At 48.4% G+C, this 16745-nt stretch overlaps 1 protein-coding gene across 3 annotated transcripts in view; it reads left to right on the top strand.

Moving 5' to 3' along the window:
• arhgef10la (Rho guanine nucleotide exchange factor (GEF) 10-like a) overlaps positions 1 to 16745 on the top strand; it is a 91612-nt gene that overhangs the window by 55786 nt on the left and 19081 nt on the right. For all 3 annotated transcript variants that reach the window (XM_077007709.1, XM_077007707.1, XM_077007708.1), the window contains 2 exons: positions 4720 to 4841; positions 16523 to 16609. In XM_077007709.1, coding sequence (XP_076863824.1) covers positions 4720 to 4841; positions 16523 to 16609 — 209 coding nt within the window. The remainder of the gene's footprint in view (positions 1 to 4719; positions 4842 to 16522; positions 16610 to 16745) is intronic.

Below are 16745 nucleotides of genomic sequence, written 5' to 3'. Positions count from 1 at the left end.
ATTCACCACCCCCAGTGTCAATACTGTGTAGAACTATCTTTTGCTGCAATTGCATCTGTCTCTTGGGCTAAGTCTCTATTAGCTTAGCACATCTATCCAACAGGACTTTTGCCAATTCTTCAAGGAAAAACTGTTCCTGGTCCTTTGGGTTAGAGCGGTGGCATCACGTCATGCCAGATTCTCAGTTAGATTAAAGTCTGGACTAGATTAAGTTAGATTAAGGTCTGGGCTTTTACTAGGCCATTCCAAGAAATTTCAACATTTCCTTTAAAACCACTTCAGAGTAGCGTTAGCTATATGTTTAGCATCATTGTACTCTTGGAAGGCAATCCTCTGTCTCAGTCTCAAATCTGTTGCAGACTGAAACAGGTTTTCCTTGAGAATCACCCTGAATTTAGCGCCCTCCGTGTTTCCGTCAATACCAACCAGCTTTCTGTTCTCGCAGCGTGATGCTGTCAACACCCTCACTGTGAGAATGGAGGTCTTGTGAGGCTGCGTGTTGGGTTTGCACCATAATTATCACTTCCCATGATATCAAAAAAGTTCAGTTGTAGCCTCATCTGACCAAGGATCTTTCTGGAATGTTTTTGGGGAGTCTGCCACATGCTACATCTGCTATGTTTGGCACTTCAGACATATTTCTTCATTTTGTTCCTTTAATCAGTTTTTTTATGTCCATCCTTCCATAAAGCCCCAATCTGTGGAGTGTATGTCTTTATGGCCTATGGACAGATGCTCACATCTCTGCTGTGGATGGTGCTCAACTCTGACTCTGATCTGTTTGGAGAGTCCTTTGGTCATCTTCTTCTAGTGGTGTTGTGCAGTTAGAGACCTTTCAGAACAGGTATATTTATACCAACACTATGTGATTGATCATGTGACACTTATTGCACACCGGTAGTTTTCAGTCAGCTAATGATGTGATTATTATTATTAATCATATATTTTACTACACTACAACAATTTGATCTGTTTTGCTAAGTCCATTACATGAAATCCAAATGCAAACCCTTTGTAATTCCAGGTTGTAATGAAGCAGAAACAGAGGTGTGTGTGTGTGTGTGTGTGTGTGTGGGTGAATACTTTTGTACAGCACTGTTACTGTGGTGTAGGATCTCGACATGGGCAGAATGCATTATGACTGATTCATTAGTGATGCTAGCCCTCTCTGTGCAGGGGCCACCAGTCTGGGCTGCCTGCCTGTCTCTCTCATTAACGCCTGGTCTAGTCGACCACCTCAGCGCTGCACATATCAGTCGTACGGAGGGGCGGCTTCCGTTATTTGTCATCATTTATACATTTTGAAGGGTAAAGGTTCGGCAGAAGTGGTCATTTGTGGATGCTAGTGATACCTCGTACCCGACAGCCAGTGAACTCTCTGCAGTAAGGGATTTTCTCCGGTGTTTAAACAGCACTCTGGGTTGTAAGTACATATAGCTGCCCCTGACCAGAAAACTAGCAGGGAGCACCAATTAAGCCACGTTATTTATGCTAATTGAATAATTAGACTGAGAAAGTCAGAAGCCGTTGGGGTAGATAGGGAGGCTGGGGATGACTTTGCTTCTCCTGGCTTGACCTTTGACCCTCTTGTGTCCCTCTGAAGGGCATGCTGTGTGATGAGGTCAGAGATCACCTGACAATTTATATAATTACGAACGGACTGTCGTTTGTACAGGCCATGGGCCTGTCTGCAAATGATAGGAGTCTAGAAGGGCTGAGGGATTAAATGCTCCAGTAGGTCAGTAAAATGCATTCACTTCTCTTCATTTCTGCACTAGGGACACATTAGTAACAGCGTCGAGAAAGACCACTGCAAAGCTGAGAGTGGCATTAATGGAACCCCAAAGACATCTGTGCAGTTACAGTTGTTTATGATTCTTGAAGGTCAGCTTTTAATTCCCCAAAATAACATGAATGCAGTGATGTGGAAAGGACTTTTATTATTATTATTTTTTTTTTTACTTAAAATGCTCTGAACTGTCAAACACGGAACAATTACACATCAGAGTCCTGACACTGTGCTATTGTACTGCTGCTACTGTGCCAACAGGGCAGAGCTTTTGTGTTTTGTTTTCAGTCCAAAGAAAGAATCCGTTCAACAGACAGACCGGCATGTAGACTGCATCACAACAGATCTGCAGATTCAAGATACTTTGAACTTTTTAGAACATCTTATTAGGGGTCCAGGCTTTATCAGACAGCATGGTGTATTGCTTTGTATGTTCGTAGTATTGGGTGGGAAAATGTCTGTCCACTAAAGGAGGGAGCATTGTCTTCTTTGACTACGATGTTGTAGAGGATCACTCCGTCATGGATACCTGCACACACATAATTCTGGATAGTTTTATCTCCTCACCGTGTGTCCTGTGTCCACCCTCATCAGGGTCTGAGATGGCCCCTTTCTCAGCCTAGGAGTTCCATGCCCAAATCTGGCCCCATTTTCTTTTTTCCCCATGGAGGATGAATTTGAATAAATGAAACATCCAACCAGTCCTGACTTGAGATTGACATGAGGCAGCCAATCAGGAATCCTCCAGAATCTCCGGCTCTACCCCTTATTATCGTTGCTGACCCTAACTTGATGTCAAATAAACACAGCACTCATGATTTGATTGGAAGGGCATATGATACTCACATGTGATGGGTTGTACTACAGTTAATTGCTTCCTTGGTCGCTTATGGGAGTGTTGGAACATGGAGGCATATTGTTTGTCCTGATAAGGCCGTGTAAGTGTTCGGGGTTTCACAGGTGTTCCAGCCTCGAACAGGCTGTGAGACATCACCTTTCTTGCCTCCAGTAACCTAGTGTTCTTATCTGCTCCTTACAGGGCAAACACAAACCATGTTTCCTGTCTGCAGCCGAGACCGCGTGCTGTGCCTCACCGGTACGTGCCGGATAAGGCGGGAGTGGTTCTGACATGTAGCGGCGCTAATAAGTTTGATGAGGACATCTGAAACGTGGTACGGAGACGCAGCCTCGCTGCGTCCACCAGCGTCGTTTGTCCCGTGACACGCCTTGGCACACCCACGCGACTGCACGGCACCGCGAGCCGGCGCGAGCTCGCGCAAACGATGGCAGAGATCTTGAAGAATACAAAAGAGAGACAGGAGCGAAGGAAATTAGATTTACCTTCCATTCTGTGGCTGTCTGAATATGGCTTTGAATTTAATAACTTGATAAAGTATGTTTGCCATTGTTAGCATTTCATGAAGAATATCACTGTCATGTACGCTAAAACTAAAATAGCCATTTAGCTTAACAATCCATTCAGTTGTTCCTTTGGTTTCAAGTTGTTGTGACTAAGGCCTTATAAGGTTATATCACGGACACAGATATTGTTGCTATATTTAGTGATTTTAGTGAGAAAACCTTTCATAAAGTTGTTCCTTGGGTGATGGTGTCCAAGGGGGAACGCGGTATATTTTCTAGGCTTTGAACTCCAGTAGAAGCTAGGTTACTGGCATTAAAATGACTTTTAAAAACCACAAAGAAGAGAAAGAGAGTTTTCTCCATGGGTTCTTTTAAGCTTTAGCCTTAACTGTGTCCTTCAGCAACCCTGAAGTCTCGTTGTCAGTGTGAGGGAATCTTTTATATTTTACATGCATTTTTACCCAGGAGATCCATCCTTTGTATCAAAGCTCTCAGCTTAAAAGCCTCGTTACTTAGGCTAAAGTGTTGAAAGGGGGTGTAAGTTTTATGTAATTAATTAGTCTCAAATTTGAAAGTTCTGACTGTTTGGCCTTTGTCTTCTTGCACATAAAGTGGCATTCAAATGGATCATAGGCGGCACTGTGTTCACCCTGTTGATTTCTGAGTAACTTTGCTTCTGGTGTAGAGAGAGGTAAAAAGATACCAAATCAAAAAATTAACTTCCGCTATGGCTGTGTAGGCCATTTAGATCCCTTACACGGATGTCTAGCCACTTCAAATTGGCAGTTCACACTGTTATGGGTGTCCTCTTAAATGAAACCCATTTAAATTGAAAGGGAGATGGCTAGACTAATTGGCCCTTAAGGCTCCTGTGTGTCTGCCTCTGTGACTGCACCCCGCTGAAAATCTCCCGACAAACAGCACGCTGCCCTCTGCCCACATTCAAAGCCAAATGATCCGTTGAAAATCCCGAATCCCTGGTTCTTGGTTCCTCTTATTGTTGTGTTCGAGGCTGATTGCATGTTGATAATGCGTGGAAGGATGAGGAGTCAGAAAGAGCAAGCTGTTTAATTGCACGTACGGTAACGTTTTCGTCGGCCGGGATGGTTAATTACCGATCTGCTGAATGGAGGGAGGCTGGCAGCTTCGCGGTGCGTTTCGCAAACGAAAACACCTGTCAGTGCGGCTGGGAGAATGCGTGGAAGGAGCCCTGTGCCACCTGGATTCCTGCTTAATTAAGTGCAATGCAGAGGTCGCTGCAGTGCATGCTGGGACGGATACCTGCCACAGCGCTGTGTGTCAGGCAGGGCCATTAGGCTGCATCAACTCTGGGTGTCTCCATCTGTGGAAGGAGGCCTGGACCTATTAGTCAAGCAAAGAGCTCTTTTCCTGCGCAGTGTGTGAACATTTCTTTTTTATTAAATCTAGAATGTGCTTCCTGTTGTTACTGCTTTAGTGACTGTTTTTCCACTTCAAAGCTTCGTACTTGGTCAGCTATGGAGAGGAAGCGTCATCATTTAAGCGTTGTTTAAAATGAGCGTTAGGTAAAAACGAATCTTCTCTTTCAGGAGAGGAGAACGCACCAGGCTGGGTCTCTGCGGAGGAAGACAGGAGGACCAAGGCCCCGTTCTGGTGTCCGCTGCTGTCCTGCCGCCTGCCTGTCATCACCGCAAAAACTCCGGATTGCAAGGTTAGCAAAGTTCAAACGGCGGGATACTTTGCGTCTTCGTGTTTGTCGTCCTCAAAAGCACTGAACTTGTGTCCCTTCCAGTCATCGACAAAAGATTTAGCTCCTTACACACCAAGGACCCAGAAGGAGGTCCAGAATCTCACTCACTTTTGTAAACACATATTATTAAAATTAGTTTCAGTCCAGGTACCAAATAATGTGCAGTAGTTACTGATTAACAGTATGCTTTTAAGAATAATAATGAGATACTTGATTTTAATGGATTAGAGAGTTAAGACTCTTGTTTTCAAGACAAATGTCTGGGAAAAAAAACCCCATGTTGCTCTAACTTTAAATCCATTCTCTTTTAATGGATTAGAAAGTTAAGACTTGTTTTTAAGACAAATGTCTCAAAACAAACATGTAAGTGCAATTTTAAATCCATTCTCTTTTAATGGATTAAAAAGTTATGGCTTTTGTTGCGAAGAGAAATAGCTCATTTGCTTGTTTCTCAGCTGCGGAAATTGAAATTCCTGTGGACTAACTCCATCATTACGGCTACAGTGGTACCACGGGAAGGTGCCACAGATGCTCGGCCAGACGTGTGGAGTTCTAGGGTGACGTGGAGCCTTCTCTCCTTTGTCTGCTGGAGAAAGAGAGGCGATCGATAGTGGCTGTTAAGAGTGGTGGGCCTTCCATAGATCAAACAGTGAACTAGGGTGAGAGGCATCCTAACAGGCTTTCAGAGTCAGTCAAAAACATATAAAATCAATTTCTACTGTCTGGAAAATGATATTTTAAACTAGATTTTCAGCACTAATATAGTTATGGTGTTTGCCACTGCGTTGCGTGCTAAGGTGCCAAATTATCGCCGGCTCTGTGGAAGGATGTTATAAAGCGATCATACAATTACCTAAATGACTGCAGGACACCCAAGCATAAATCAATGGACTTGCATTCAATTAAGCCTCCTTGCCGTAACCTAATAGACAGAAAGTCGGGGTCGAGGGGAGTCTTCATCTGTGGGATCTGGCAACCACGCAAAGCTGCTGGCCCCTCCCTGTCCTCCTCACAATGATTCTCTCTCCTCTTGTTTGTCCGGTGCTGTCAGCGCAAGCGCGCCAGACACCGTCCTCCGGCTGGAGAAGTGCCAGCCTCCCCTGCCTCTCTCCATCTGTCCCTCCATCTCTTCCTCTGTGCCATCCACATCTTCATCTCTTGTGCTATCCCTCCATCTCTTCATCTCGCTCTTATCTCCCTCTCCGTCTCTCTCTCACACCAGCCCCGTCTTTTCCTACCTCTCCCTTTTTCTCCCTGCCATGGCACCTTCTGGACTGACCGTTCATCAGCGCATGGACGAGGATCTTTTATGTTGTGCGGATGAAGGACGTTGAAGACCGAGATGAGACAAGGAGCCTGAAGGCGAGCGTCCACTTGCAGTGCTGTCTCAAAGTAACGCAGCTCGAACCTCATCCAGGGTCACAAACGCTTGACTGCTCATCTACTCGACACAAAGGCTTGGTGGTCCCCTCAGAGCCTGTGGGAGGCACTTGACTAGTGGATGGACTTGTTAAGTATAAGAGATAACAGTTATCAGGCTTCTCTTAGCTTCATGGATCTGCTTGGCTTCCTCTTCCACCTTTGGCTCATCTGGCAGGCAGGATCTGCTGTGTGTGTTAAGCTGCCAAGACTCTGATAATGCCACAGAACACACGTGGCTGATCTCCACGGGCTACGTTAAAGGCACAGCTCAGCTGATCGTGTGGCTAATTCACTAATGCTCAACTGCTCGCAGAAAGCAGCAGCTACTCGAAGCGCTGTGCTAATCGGCTGCCCCTTGGTTACAGTCGCAAGCTAGGTGACTTTCACACTGTTGTTTATGCCTGCGAGTGTGCTTGGTTGAGCTATCCTGTTACTTAATACAAGATAGATGATTGGTTGAGTTCCATCATCCTGCATCTGTTAAAGTTGAAATGTGATTGAACCATCATCATCATTATCATCATCGTCATTGTCAGTAACTTTTTTCTTGTAGAACATTCTATGATTCCTATGATTTCTCTATCCTGCCAGTTTCTTGCAACATCTATGACAATAACTTTTGTTCTGTTACGGTGGTGGTTTGTCCCAAGGTCACGTTGACCTCTTCTCTCCCTCTTTCAGCTCCTCCTAAAAGGTAGTAAGGTCTGGTATTGTATCTCGTCCCTGGCCTGCGCCCCACAGCAGCTCTGTTCACACACACTGCCTCTTGGCCTTCTGAGGAAACAATACAACATTTAATCAGAAATCTACCTCATAAAACACCCAACAGCAACACCCACGGTGGGTGCGTGGTATTAAAGTCTCCAGAAGTGCGGAGATGTTTCAGCTGGTGGAAAGACTGAAAGACTGCGATTGTTTGCTGTGGTTGGAGTTTCTTCTAATCTGAAACGTGAGGGAGTTAATCCTTGCTCATGGAAGTGGATGCTGACACGACGGTAGAAGACGTTGAGTGGGTATCGGGGTTCCACGTATCAGGATGTCACGTTTGCAGTAGTGAATGTAGTTGTGAATGCACAAATGTGCCCAGTTAGGTCTGTCTAGCTGAAGCAGAACTCTTACTCTCAGAGTCTTTGCACCATCTGCAAACACGGCTCAGTCAAGAGGCTTTTTCATCATGTGTTTGCGTAGTGCAGCAACAGAGGCCAAGCAACACAGTGGTGTCCATCTTTGAAGAGAGTTGTGTGGCATGGACTGCTTCAGAGGCTGCTGTTGTGGCGCTCAGGTGGGGCTGATGCCGTCTGTTTGCCCCCTGATTCATCCACAGCTCATCTTTACTGACCCCCCCCCAAAGGAGCTCCGGATGCACTGAGACTGGAGGAGGAGTACAAATATGTCCCATGTTTCTGACACGGTCTTCTGTAATCTCATGCTTTTCATTCGTGTGTGTTTGTGAGTGTTTTCTTTATCATGCTTAATTTCTAGTGCTTGGACAGCTTGTTTTGAATTTCTTACAACTGATGGGTGCAGTCTCCTAATCTCACTAATACAGCAGCTGTGTCTCGGTGGTTTGCGTTTGGTATATTCCAGTGTCCCTTCCCTTTCTGACTTTCCCATGTTCCCTGTGGATGTTGTGACTCAGCGTATCCACTTATCAACCAGCATACTGCCACTGACCTCAGTATTGGTAGCTGATCAGTTTCATTGGTAGTTGTACCCTTATTAATCGCTGGGTTGGCCCGAGAGTGCAGGATGTGTCTGTCTGGCTGTGATCCGTCTCTCCTTGGATGGTGTTGATCCCGCCTTCGTATGTCATCTGGTCTCATGATGGAGATCCCCGCCCATGTTACTCCAGTCCTCTATCGTCTCCACCCGCGTTGCAGCCACTCACAGGCCTGATGGAGCCGTGTGGGGTCTCCATCGACGGACCCCAGACTTGTGCCGACGGGCTGCAGATGAGATAGTGGAGTGACACCCGCAGAGATAGCAACTCTGGGGACAGGGTCTGTTCGTGACGTCGCTCATAGAAGCACTGATTTATGACACTGGTGGCGTGAAACCGCCGCTGTTGAGACGGCCGTACGAGCAAAATAAAAGAACGAAACTCTCAAAACTTGGTCTGATTCTTGGTCTTGCACAACACTGTGCATGCACCAATGAAAAATAGATCAAATAATCTCCCTGGAAAAGGTGCCCTTCCCTTTCCAAAGCAAGTCTCTGTTGATTTAGGCTTCTGTTGTTTTCCTGCTCAGTATAGTTTTCTGCGAGAATCGTCACAATAAAACCTTCCAAGACTTTCATCTACATTTGAAGTCAGGCGTTCATCTCCGTCTCTGCTCTGTGAAGAACAGATGCCACCATGTGGATTATAAGCTCTCCCTTATCCATCTCTAGCAGACTCTTACATCTCCCTTTTGTGCTCTCCCTCTCTCTCTCTCTCTCTCTTTCACTCTCTCTTTCTCTCTCTTTGCAATGCTACATCCCTCCAGCAAATGCAAACACTCAAACAGCAGGGGCAGGGAGAAAATGCTTGAGTGTGTTTGAGAAACACTGACTAGACCTGCAGTCGTAGGTCCCCCTGTCTGTTTCAGGGGGGCTGGGGTATTACTTGCTGATGGTCCAGGCTCCCTCCTCTCTTGCCCCTGCTACTCTTCCCGCAGATTGGCGTAATTAATCAGGAAAGCATGACATTTCTTTTCTCTTTTAGTTTCCTGAGGAGGGATCATGCCATCCAGCGCTAATCACTCTTCCCCACATCGCTGTCACCTGTCACCTGTCTCTCCAACAGGCGCGTGGCCTGTTGCATGTGAACGGGAGGTCTGTGGAAGGTGATGCGTGGTCTGTGGAAGGTGATGCGTTTAGCGAGAGAAGCAGGAGCTCGTCACCTTGGTCCACAGGACAGTATGCATCCCCGGGATGGGACTTGCGCTCCTACGCAGATCTCCATCTGTGCAAATGCTTCTTTTTCCCTGCAGTGACACAGTGACAAAAGTTAAAACTAAAACGCTTTCTCAGGGCACCGATTCCAGCGTTTCCAAACGGCTGTTGTCCTCTTCACATCCCTATCCAGCCCCCTTCTGACATCCAGGCAGGTGGTTGACAGGCTTCTCCGCATGGTACCGTCGGCAGCAGGTTTCTGGCGTACAGATTTTTTCAGGGTTTCTTGCCTGAGGGTTACGACTGGGATTTGCTGCATCGAATTCAGCGAACAGGATTTGTACGGCCGGCAGGCTGCAGCCGGGCGCAGAGGGGCTGCTTGTGTAATGAGTCTGGGTGTTACCACGGCTTTCAGCTCAGCGCCTTGTTCTTGCCTCCAGACTGGACAGCTGGGCCAGCTCGCACTGACCTGTCCGGTGAACCCGAATCCCTGTGAGCCACCTAAGGACCTTCAGAACCACCTGGGGAAGGGCAGGAGGAAAGTGCCTCATCAATCTAATCGAAAAAAGCACATGTTAACACTGTCGTGAAACCACATGTTAATCTTATCAAATGTAATAGCGGTATTATTACAAGACCCAGGAGGTAAATTTGAAGTTGCAGCTCATCAGCTAACAATTTTTTTTTTTCCAGAAAATGCATCTTCTCATACCTTGGATTGAAATGTTGGCACGTTGGAGAGTTCCAAGTTCCAAGTAGAATGTTTTTCACCAATAGAGGGCAGTGTGGCTCTGGTGTGCAGGTACTGGAGACGCCACTGCAGCAGGGCACAAGCACGAGGTCATCCTCAGAGGGAACTGATCTGTTGCTTTGACAGTTGCGTGCTAATTACTGGAAATCATCCATGCCCTAGCGGAGCCGTGAGCAGAGCAGACAACGTCTGGCCCTCCTCCTCTCAGCCCCGCCCCCTCCACATCCCCGCGGCCCGCTCTACCAGAGAGACGGCCACTAATGCAACCTTGACGAGGGTGGCACAGCACAAGTGAGACGTGCTAATTTAAACGTCAGTACTCTTTCTGACTTGCCCTTAGCAGTGGGAGGGTGCTTCACACTAATGCTGCTTCCCCTTGTCCTCCGCACTCACTCGGCCTGTTGTTCACGATGCTCTTGTGAACTGCCGCGCGTCGTACCCTCCTTCTCTTCTCAGACGATCGCACTGTCACTCTTCCCGACCTGATTCAGTCATATGGACCGCTGCCTAACGTCCCGAATTAGGCACCGCGGTGAAAATCGCAATGGTCGTGAGGATTAGAAAACATGGGCGCAACACTGGGACGTAAACACGTCCTTGGAAGCACGTCTGAATGTGTTTTGCATGCATTACACCACATTACGTCCTCTTCCAATACTGTTCCCAAAGGAAAAGAGGTCAGATGGTCTGGAAAAACAAACATACACACAAACAAACAATAGAATGAACGAACAAACAACAAACACGCTGAGGATTAAGACAAATAGACCCTTCCTGTCCTTTATCAGGGACTGATCAGTGACGGTCCTTTGTAATTGCTGGTGTTCCTAGCTGGATATTAAAATCAGCTCCTTGCCAGTGAGTTGGCTTGGGGGGTAATGTACAGAGGATGGGGACAGACCCCCCCAGGGTTCTCCCTCGTTGGTGTGGCATGTGGTCAACGCTGCCTGCTTGTCCCCCATGCGAGCCCAAGGAGCATCTGAAGAGGGGACTTCAAAGACACCATCTCTCACCTCCTGTTTAGTGCCAAGCCTGCTATGTTTTCGTCCAGTCAGGACCCAGGGGCTGGCGGAGACCCGTACTTCTCGTACCGTGTGTGTCCTGTGTTCATGTCTGACAGGTGAAGGCATGGAGGGGGTGGATGAGAGAGCGAGAGAGTGATGTATATAGAGAGAGGGGGAAAATCAGATAGAGTAAGAAATGGGAGAAGAGAGAGATAGAGAGAGCAAGGGAGTGAGAGTGAGGGAGGGAGAGAGAGAGAGAGAGAGAGAGAAGAGAGAGAGAGAGAGAGAGAGAGAGAGAGAGAGAGAGAGAGCGCCTACAGACAGCTCTTGGCTCCAAACCCTGTTATTTGCACCACTGTCGAGTTCTTTTATCTGGTGAATGGCGGAGCCGTTGTGCTGTATCAGAGAATCGGTGCCAGTGGGAATGAGACGTGCTGGATTCGGACTGAATTAGCTGGACGCATCACAATCAAATATGTCGAGCAGCTGAGCAGGACACAGAGAGGCAAATATCAGTCAGCGCATGAATATGAATGAACGCGAACGCACACGAATCTGAACGAGAGTGAACGCATCTGTTTGATGTGTTGCCAGGGTGGGGCGCTGCGCTGACACGCTCGACCGCCCGCTGACTCTGTACTGGTGCTGTGATTACGGTGATGGCCACAGGAAGTCAATCGGGGAGTCAGCCGCTCTCTCTACGTTAACTCGACCAACTTTTCCAGTAAAGCTTAATCAAAAGTTTATAACATGATGCCATATGTTCAGGTAGAAGTTGAGGGGCAGAACTCTCCCCGCTGCTAAGAACATGTGAATGCTAAGAGTAAATGTAAACAATGATCTCCAGGTTTAAGCTAACTCTGCTGAAATGACCGAATGCGCCGTGCACAGCCGCGGACGCACCAGGTGGTCGACATGGTAATCTCTGTTTGTCTCCACCTGTGGAATTGAAATGATTGGATGACATCCAGCTCATGCGTGGATGCTGTTTTTGATTGTGTTAAGGTCGTCCATCTGCGTTGGAGTTTCCTGAGGATGCTGGAGGGACAGAACATGAGGAGTTGTAACATGGCGTGGTCTTGGGAAGGGGGGGGGGGGGGGGGTGTTCAATCTGTTTGTTTGGGAAGACATTTGTGCAGCTGGTGGGATTAAGGTTGTTGCTGTCAGGACATGGTCTTTCTGACACCACACCGTCCAAACATACGGTCATTGCCTGCCTACACACACACACACACACACACACACACACACACACACACAAATCAGCTTTAATCTGCACTCTATAACACTTGCTAAAACAGAAACAAACCACCTCTAATCTGCCCTGTATAACACGTGCTCCACCTGACACAAACTGGCTCTAATCTGCCCCGTATATCAAATGCTAAAGCAAAAACCAGCCAGCTCTAATCTACCCCGTATAACACATGCTGAAGCGGAAACAAACCAGGTCTAATTTACTCCATATAACGCATGCTTGCAGGCTCAAACTGGCTCCAATCTGGCCTGTATAAAACACATGCTGAAATAGACACAAACCAGCTGTAATCTGCTCTATATAACACACTGAACACAGCTTCAGTGGTCAGATTAGCCTGAGTGCCGTACGGCAGCCTCTGCTCCAATCAGGGGTCTCCCTCCTCTACCTTTGTTTCTTCTATCCGCGGGCTAGAAATGAGAGAGTGTGTGGGCGGAACCCAGAACCAAGCAATTATCGGTTAATAACCAGCAGAAGAGCTCCGTTAGTGCATGCTAGTGGGTGGGAGGTGCCGCTGTTGTTGTCATGAGGACGTGTGCTCTCTTACAGGTTTGTGGAGGGAAGATTCGTCTTTGTGACTCACTGAGCAGACCACCACCCCCCCCCCCCCCCCCCACCCCCCCATGTACCCCCACCCTCCCCGACATGGTTTGTAGCTCTTCATGCTAACCAAGCTCTGTGGGTTTAGCAGCGACACAGAGCTTATTAAATGCTAATAGCGTGGTGTCCCAGAGCACTTGCGTGTTTGTCGAGTGTAGGTGTGTTAGAGTTCAGGGGTTTCTATGATTTGCTATTAATGTCATTGCTCATTACTCTGGAACTGAATGAAGTCAGGCAGCAAATCTTAATACGGCATTCAGATGAGTTCATCATAGCTTTAGCATTATGGTAATACGCAACAGCGTGGCCATGTGCTAGCATCCCTTTCTGATGACAAAACATCAACCTTGTGGATGTTGTAAACGTGTGTGAGCAGCGTGAATCACAAGCTAAAGAAGATATCATGAACAGAACAGCATGAGCATTAAACATGCTTTAAACACGGCTTCTAAAGAGCTGATGTCAGCGACTGTTGTCTTCAGAGCGTTAGTTGTAAGTTAAACTCTAACTTCCTGCTGAACACAGTAGCGATTGTCACATCTGATACGCATTAAATTTAGCGCTGGCTGAATGTCGACATCACAGAGTGAGAACTACTTCCGAGAGTGTAAACACTGCACCTGAGTGAAAACAAGCCTCCTGACAATGATAATTGGACGTGGTTAAGTCGTTCTTCCCCACGGAGCACCGGAGGCATGTCTAGTGACATGCGATAACCGAGTCGGTTGTAAAACGTTACGCGTCCTCTCATCCCTTTGACAGTTTGAAGATTAAAACTCCAAACTCGCTGCGCTCAAGGTCACCTGCTTGGCTCCGACCCGCCCCGGTTTATCTGGGTAGCTCATTCTTCTACCGTCGGCCACCTACCGTGCTGATTACTGTCGTGTGAGTCTGGGCACCTACTGACGGGCAAGTGCTAATAATACATGCATGCTAGTGTTACACGCAGATGCATCGTAAGACATTGCCCATGTTAGCCCTTGTCTGAAAGTGGATCCACTGCTGCTCAGGACATTTCAGTGTCTGCCTATGAGGAGTATAAATGCCACCTGGATCTGGCATATGGGCCTCCGCCCATGGGGAGCGGGCTAGTCGTGTCCCCTGGTAGGGCACTGGGTCAACGGGTCTGGCAGCTGGGAGACCAGCCTTTCCCCGCATCGACAAATCTCTCTTTAATTAGCGTTCACCTGGCCCGGCTTTGTGCAGCTGCGGATGCTCCATCAGAACCCTTCCTCTATCTCCTCACCCGCCTGCTGCTTGCTTCTCCGCGACGCTCTCCGTAGCTGGATGAGCAGATGGGTTCAGGGAGGAAGCGACACCCTGCAAGACCAAAACCGACTTGGTAGAATGGGGTGTCATGGCGATATGTAAATGGCTTCTCACTACTGACAGATGCACCATTGCAAGTGTGTCTGATTATGCGTCCCGATACATTTTACTGGCAGCACAGGCTCCTCTTTGGCTCGGTTGCACTGAAGCGGTGTTTTCGGTGCGGATATGTTCTGACTCGTATACAAAAGCCCAGTCGCTTTAAGAGAGCCGAGTGGAAGACCATCACTCAGTCTGTCCTCTCCGGTGCTGTTGGATGTAAAAGGGAGAAGCACTTTTCCTTGATGGAGGTATAACACATCATGAAGCACATTTGCAATTCTACATTAGGGGGGGTTACAGCCGAGATTGAGCATTAGAGGTTCTATTTTACCTCTGCACCTGGACAACAGTGTAGCATCATGCCCTTTGAGAACCCAGAATACATTTGTAGTTTGGGACAGAGGGTCTGTTGCACTGACCGTGTCCGAGACACCAGGGACCTGGGCTGAGTGGAGACCCTGGCGCTTGTGGTCCAGGCGCTGGAGGCCGATCAAAGGCCGATCTCCACCTGCGAAGATGCTCTGGAGCGGTCCGGACAGCTGCAGGACGGTCCCCGGGTCCCTCTTACCCAGGGTCCTCTCTGCCTGCCGACCGCCATATGCCTGCTTGTTATGGCTGGCGTTTAATTACCCATTAAACGTATCCGTCCTTTAACTGGAGAAGGCGAGGATGATGGGGATATGTGTCAGGCGGGAGGAGAGGATGCGGTGGACGAGTGTAAATGGAGGAAGGGAGGGAGCTGAGAGGAGGTTCACGTGTTGGACAGATGGGCTGAGCTAGTCATCTGGCTGGCATTATTTTCGGCATGTTTTTATTTGGACGTGCATTATTGGGGAGTGTGTGCGTGTACGTGTGTGTACGTGTGTGTGTGTGTGTGTGTGTGTGTGTGTGTGTGTGTGTGTGTGTGTGTGTGTGTGTGTGTGTGTGTGTGTGTGTTGGGGTGGTTGGTGATGGCTGTAATAAATTGCCAGTGATTGATGCGTACATTCCTCAGAGACAACATTAAATGGCATTAAAGCTTCAGAAATGCATACTCCCCATCCCCCAAACACACACAAACACACACACACATGCACGCCAGTCTGATGCAATTACATGTGCCGTCTGCCATTTTGCTCTGCATGCATCCTATTGACAGCCAGACAGACACTGTTTGTGCTCTGTGAATGTTGCAGATTCACTGCCATGAGCCTTGAATGAGGCACCAGTCGCACCACTCTGCCATCACCAATCATAAATGTACATATTTGGTGGGTGTGTAGCTGACATACTGGATGAGTTTTGTTTTGGGGACTGAAGTGTTCTTAGTGGAGACTTCAATCCCCCCCCTCCATCTTTCCTGTTCTAGAGGCACTTTTGGCTTTTAGTGTCATACATCTCTGCTGACACATTGTTACTTAGATGACACACTGACTCCCACTTGGAGTGAGCAGAGAAGGACACACATGCACACAACAGCAAACTTCCAAAACAACACTTAGGCCTCGGCCGCGCACGGTCCCGCTAAGTGGCCAAGGCCCCGCTTAATGCACATGGCCCCGCTAAACGCCCCCAGCCCCGCTAAACGCCCACGCCCCCGCTAAACGCCCACGCCCCCGCTAAACACCCACGCCCCCGCTAAACGTCCCCAGCCCCACTAAACGCCCACGGTCTCGTTGAATGCCCACGGTCCCGTTGAACGCCCTCAGCTCTGCTGAACGCCTACGGTCCTGCTAAACGCCCACAGTCCCGCTAAACGCCCTCCGAACGCATCCTCTGCTTGGGCCCCTGGTCCAGTTGGCATGTCACGGGGATGGTGGGTTCTGCTCTGAAAGGCTCATAGCTGCAGTGCACTTACAGACCGAGCGGTGAGCTCTTTCTACCAGGCAGCGGGAGAGAGTCGCGTCAGGTCCCTCACAGGCCCGGGTGTTACGGCTGTTCATTTAGCAATTGCCATTATCATCGGCCTCCCACTCAGAATGCCTTCAGAGTGCTGGCTCCAATTCAGGCTTTATTCTTGTTTAAAAACGAGCCTGGATATGTGTAATTGGAGCTTGTTCTTTAAATTTGGCTTCGTTTTGTGCATCGTCGTGAGCAGACAAAAGGTTTGGGTGTCACGCGGGGAGGAAGGTGTTCATTGTGCGCCGCGAGGGCCCGTGAATGTTCCTCTGAGTGATTCGGGCTAGCGCTATGTCAAACAGAGCACGGCGTGTCTGAGCTGCACCTCCCTGCTGGACGAGACCCGCAGGCGGGCCCCACTGGCTCGAGAAACGCTACGAGACGGCCCGGTCGCATCCGGTGTAAAGTTGCGAGCGTAATGAAATCACGTGAGGATGCACAGGATGGTTTGAGCGTAATTTAAAAATGGCCTCTTCTTCCCTAGCTGATGGCTGCCCTGCACAACCCGGTCCAGTGTGCCCTGCTGGGCTTCTCGGCGGCAGGCACTTCCCTCCCTCAAGGCTACCTGTGGGTAAGTGGACAAGTAACCCCTTCATCCCTTTACCCTACATCACAGCGCCACTCATACGCACGCAGGGCAGGTCTGGCATTCACCAAAATGTCATTAAATATCCTTATGGGATCAGAACTGCCAAGAGGGCGTTGTG

This window comes from Brachyhypopomus gauderio, chromosome 1 (assembly GCF_052324685.1).
Source record: "Brachyhypopomus gauderio isolate BG-103 chromosome 1, BGAUD_0.2, whole genome shotgun sequence".
NCBI classification, from domain to species: domain Eukaryota; kingdom Metazoa; phylum Chordata; class Actinopteri; order Gymnotiformes; family Hypopomidae; genus Brachyhypopomus; species Brachyhypopomus gauderio.
The sequence above is the reverse complement of the archived record's forward strand: the minus strand, read 5'-3'. Positions and strand labels throughout refer to the sequence as shown.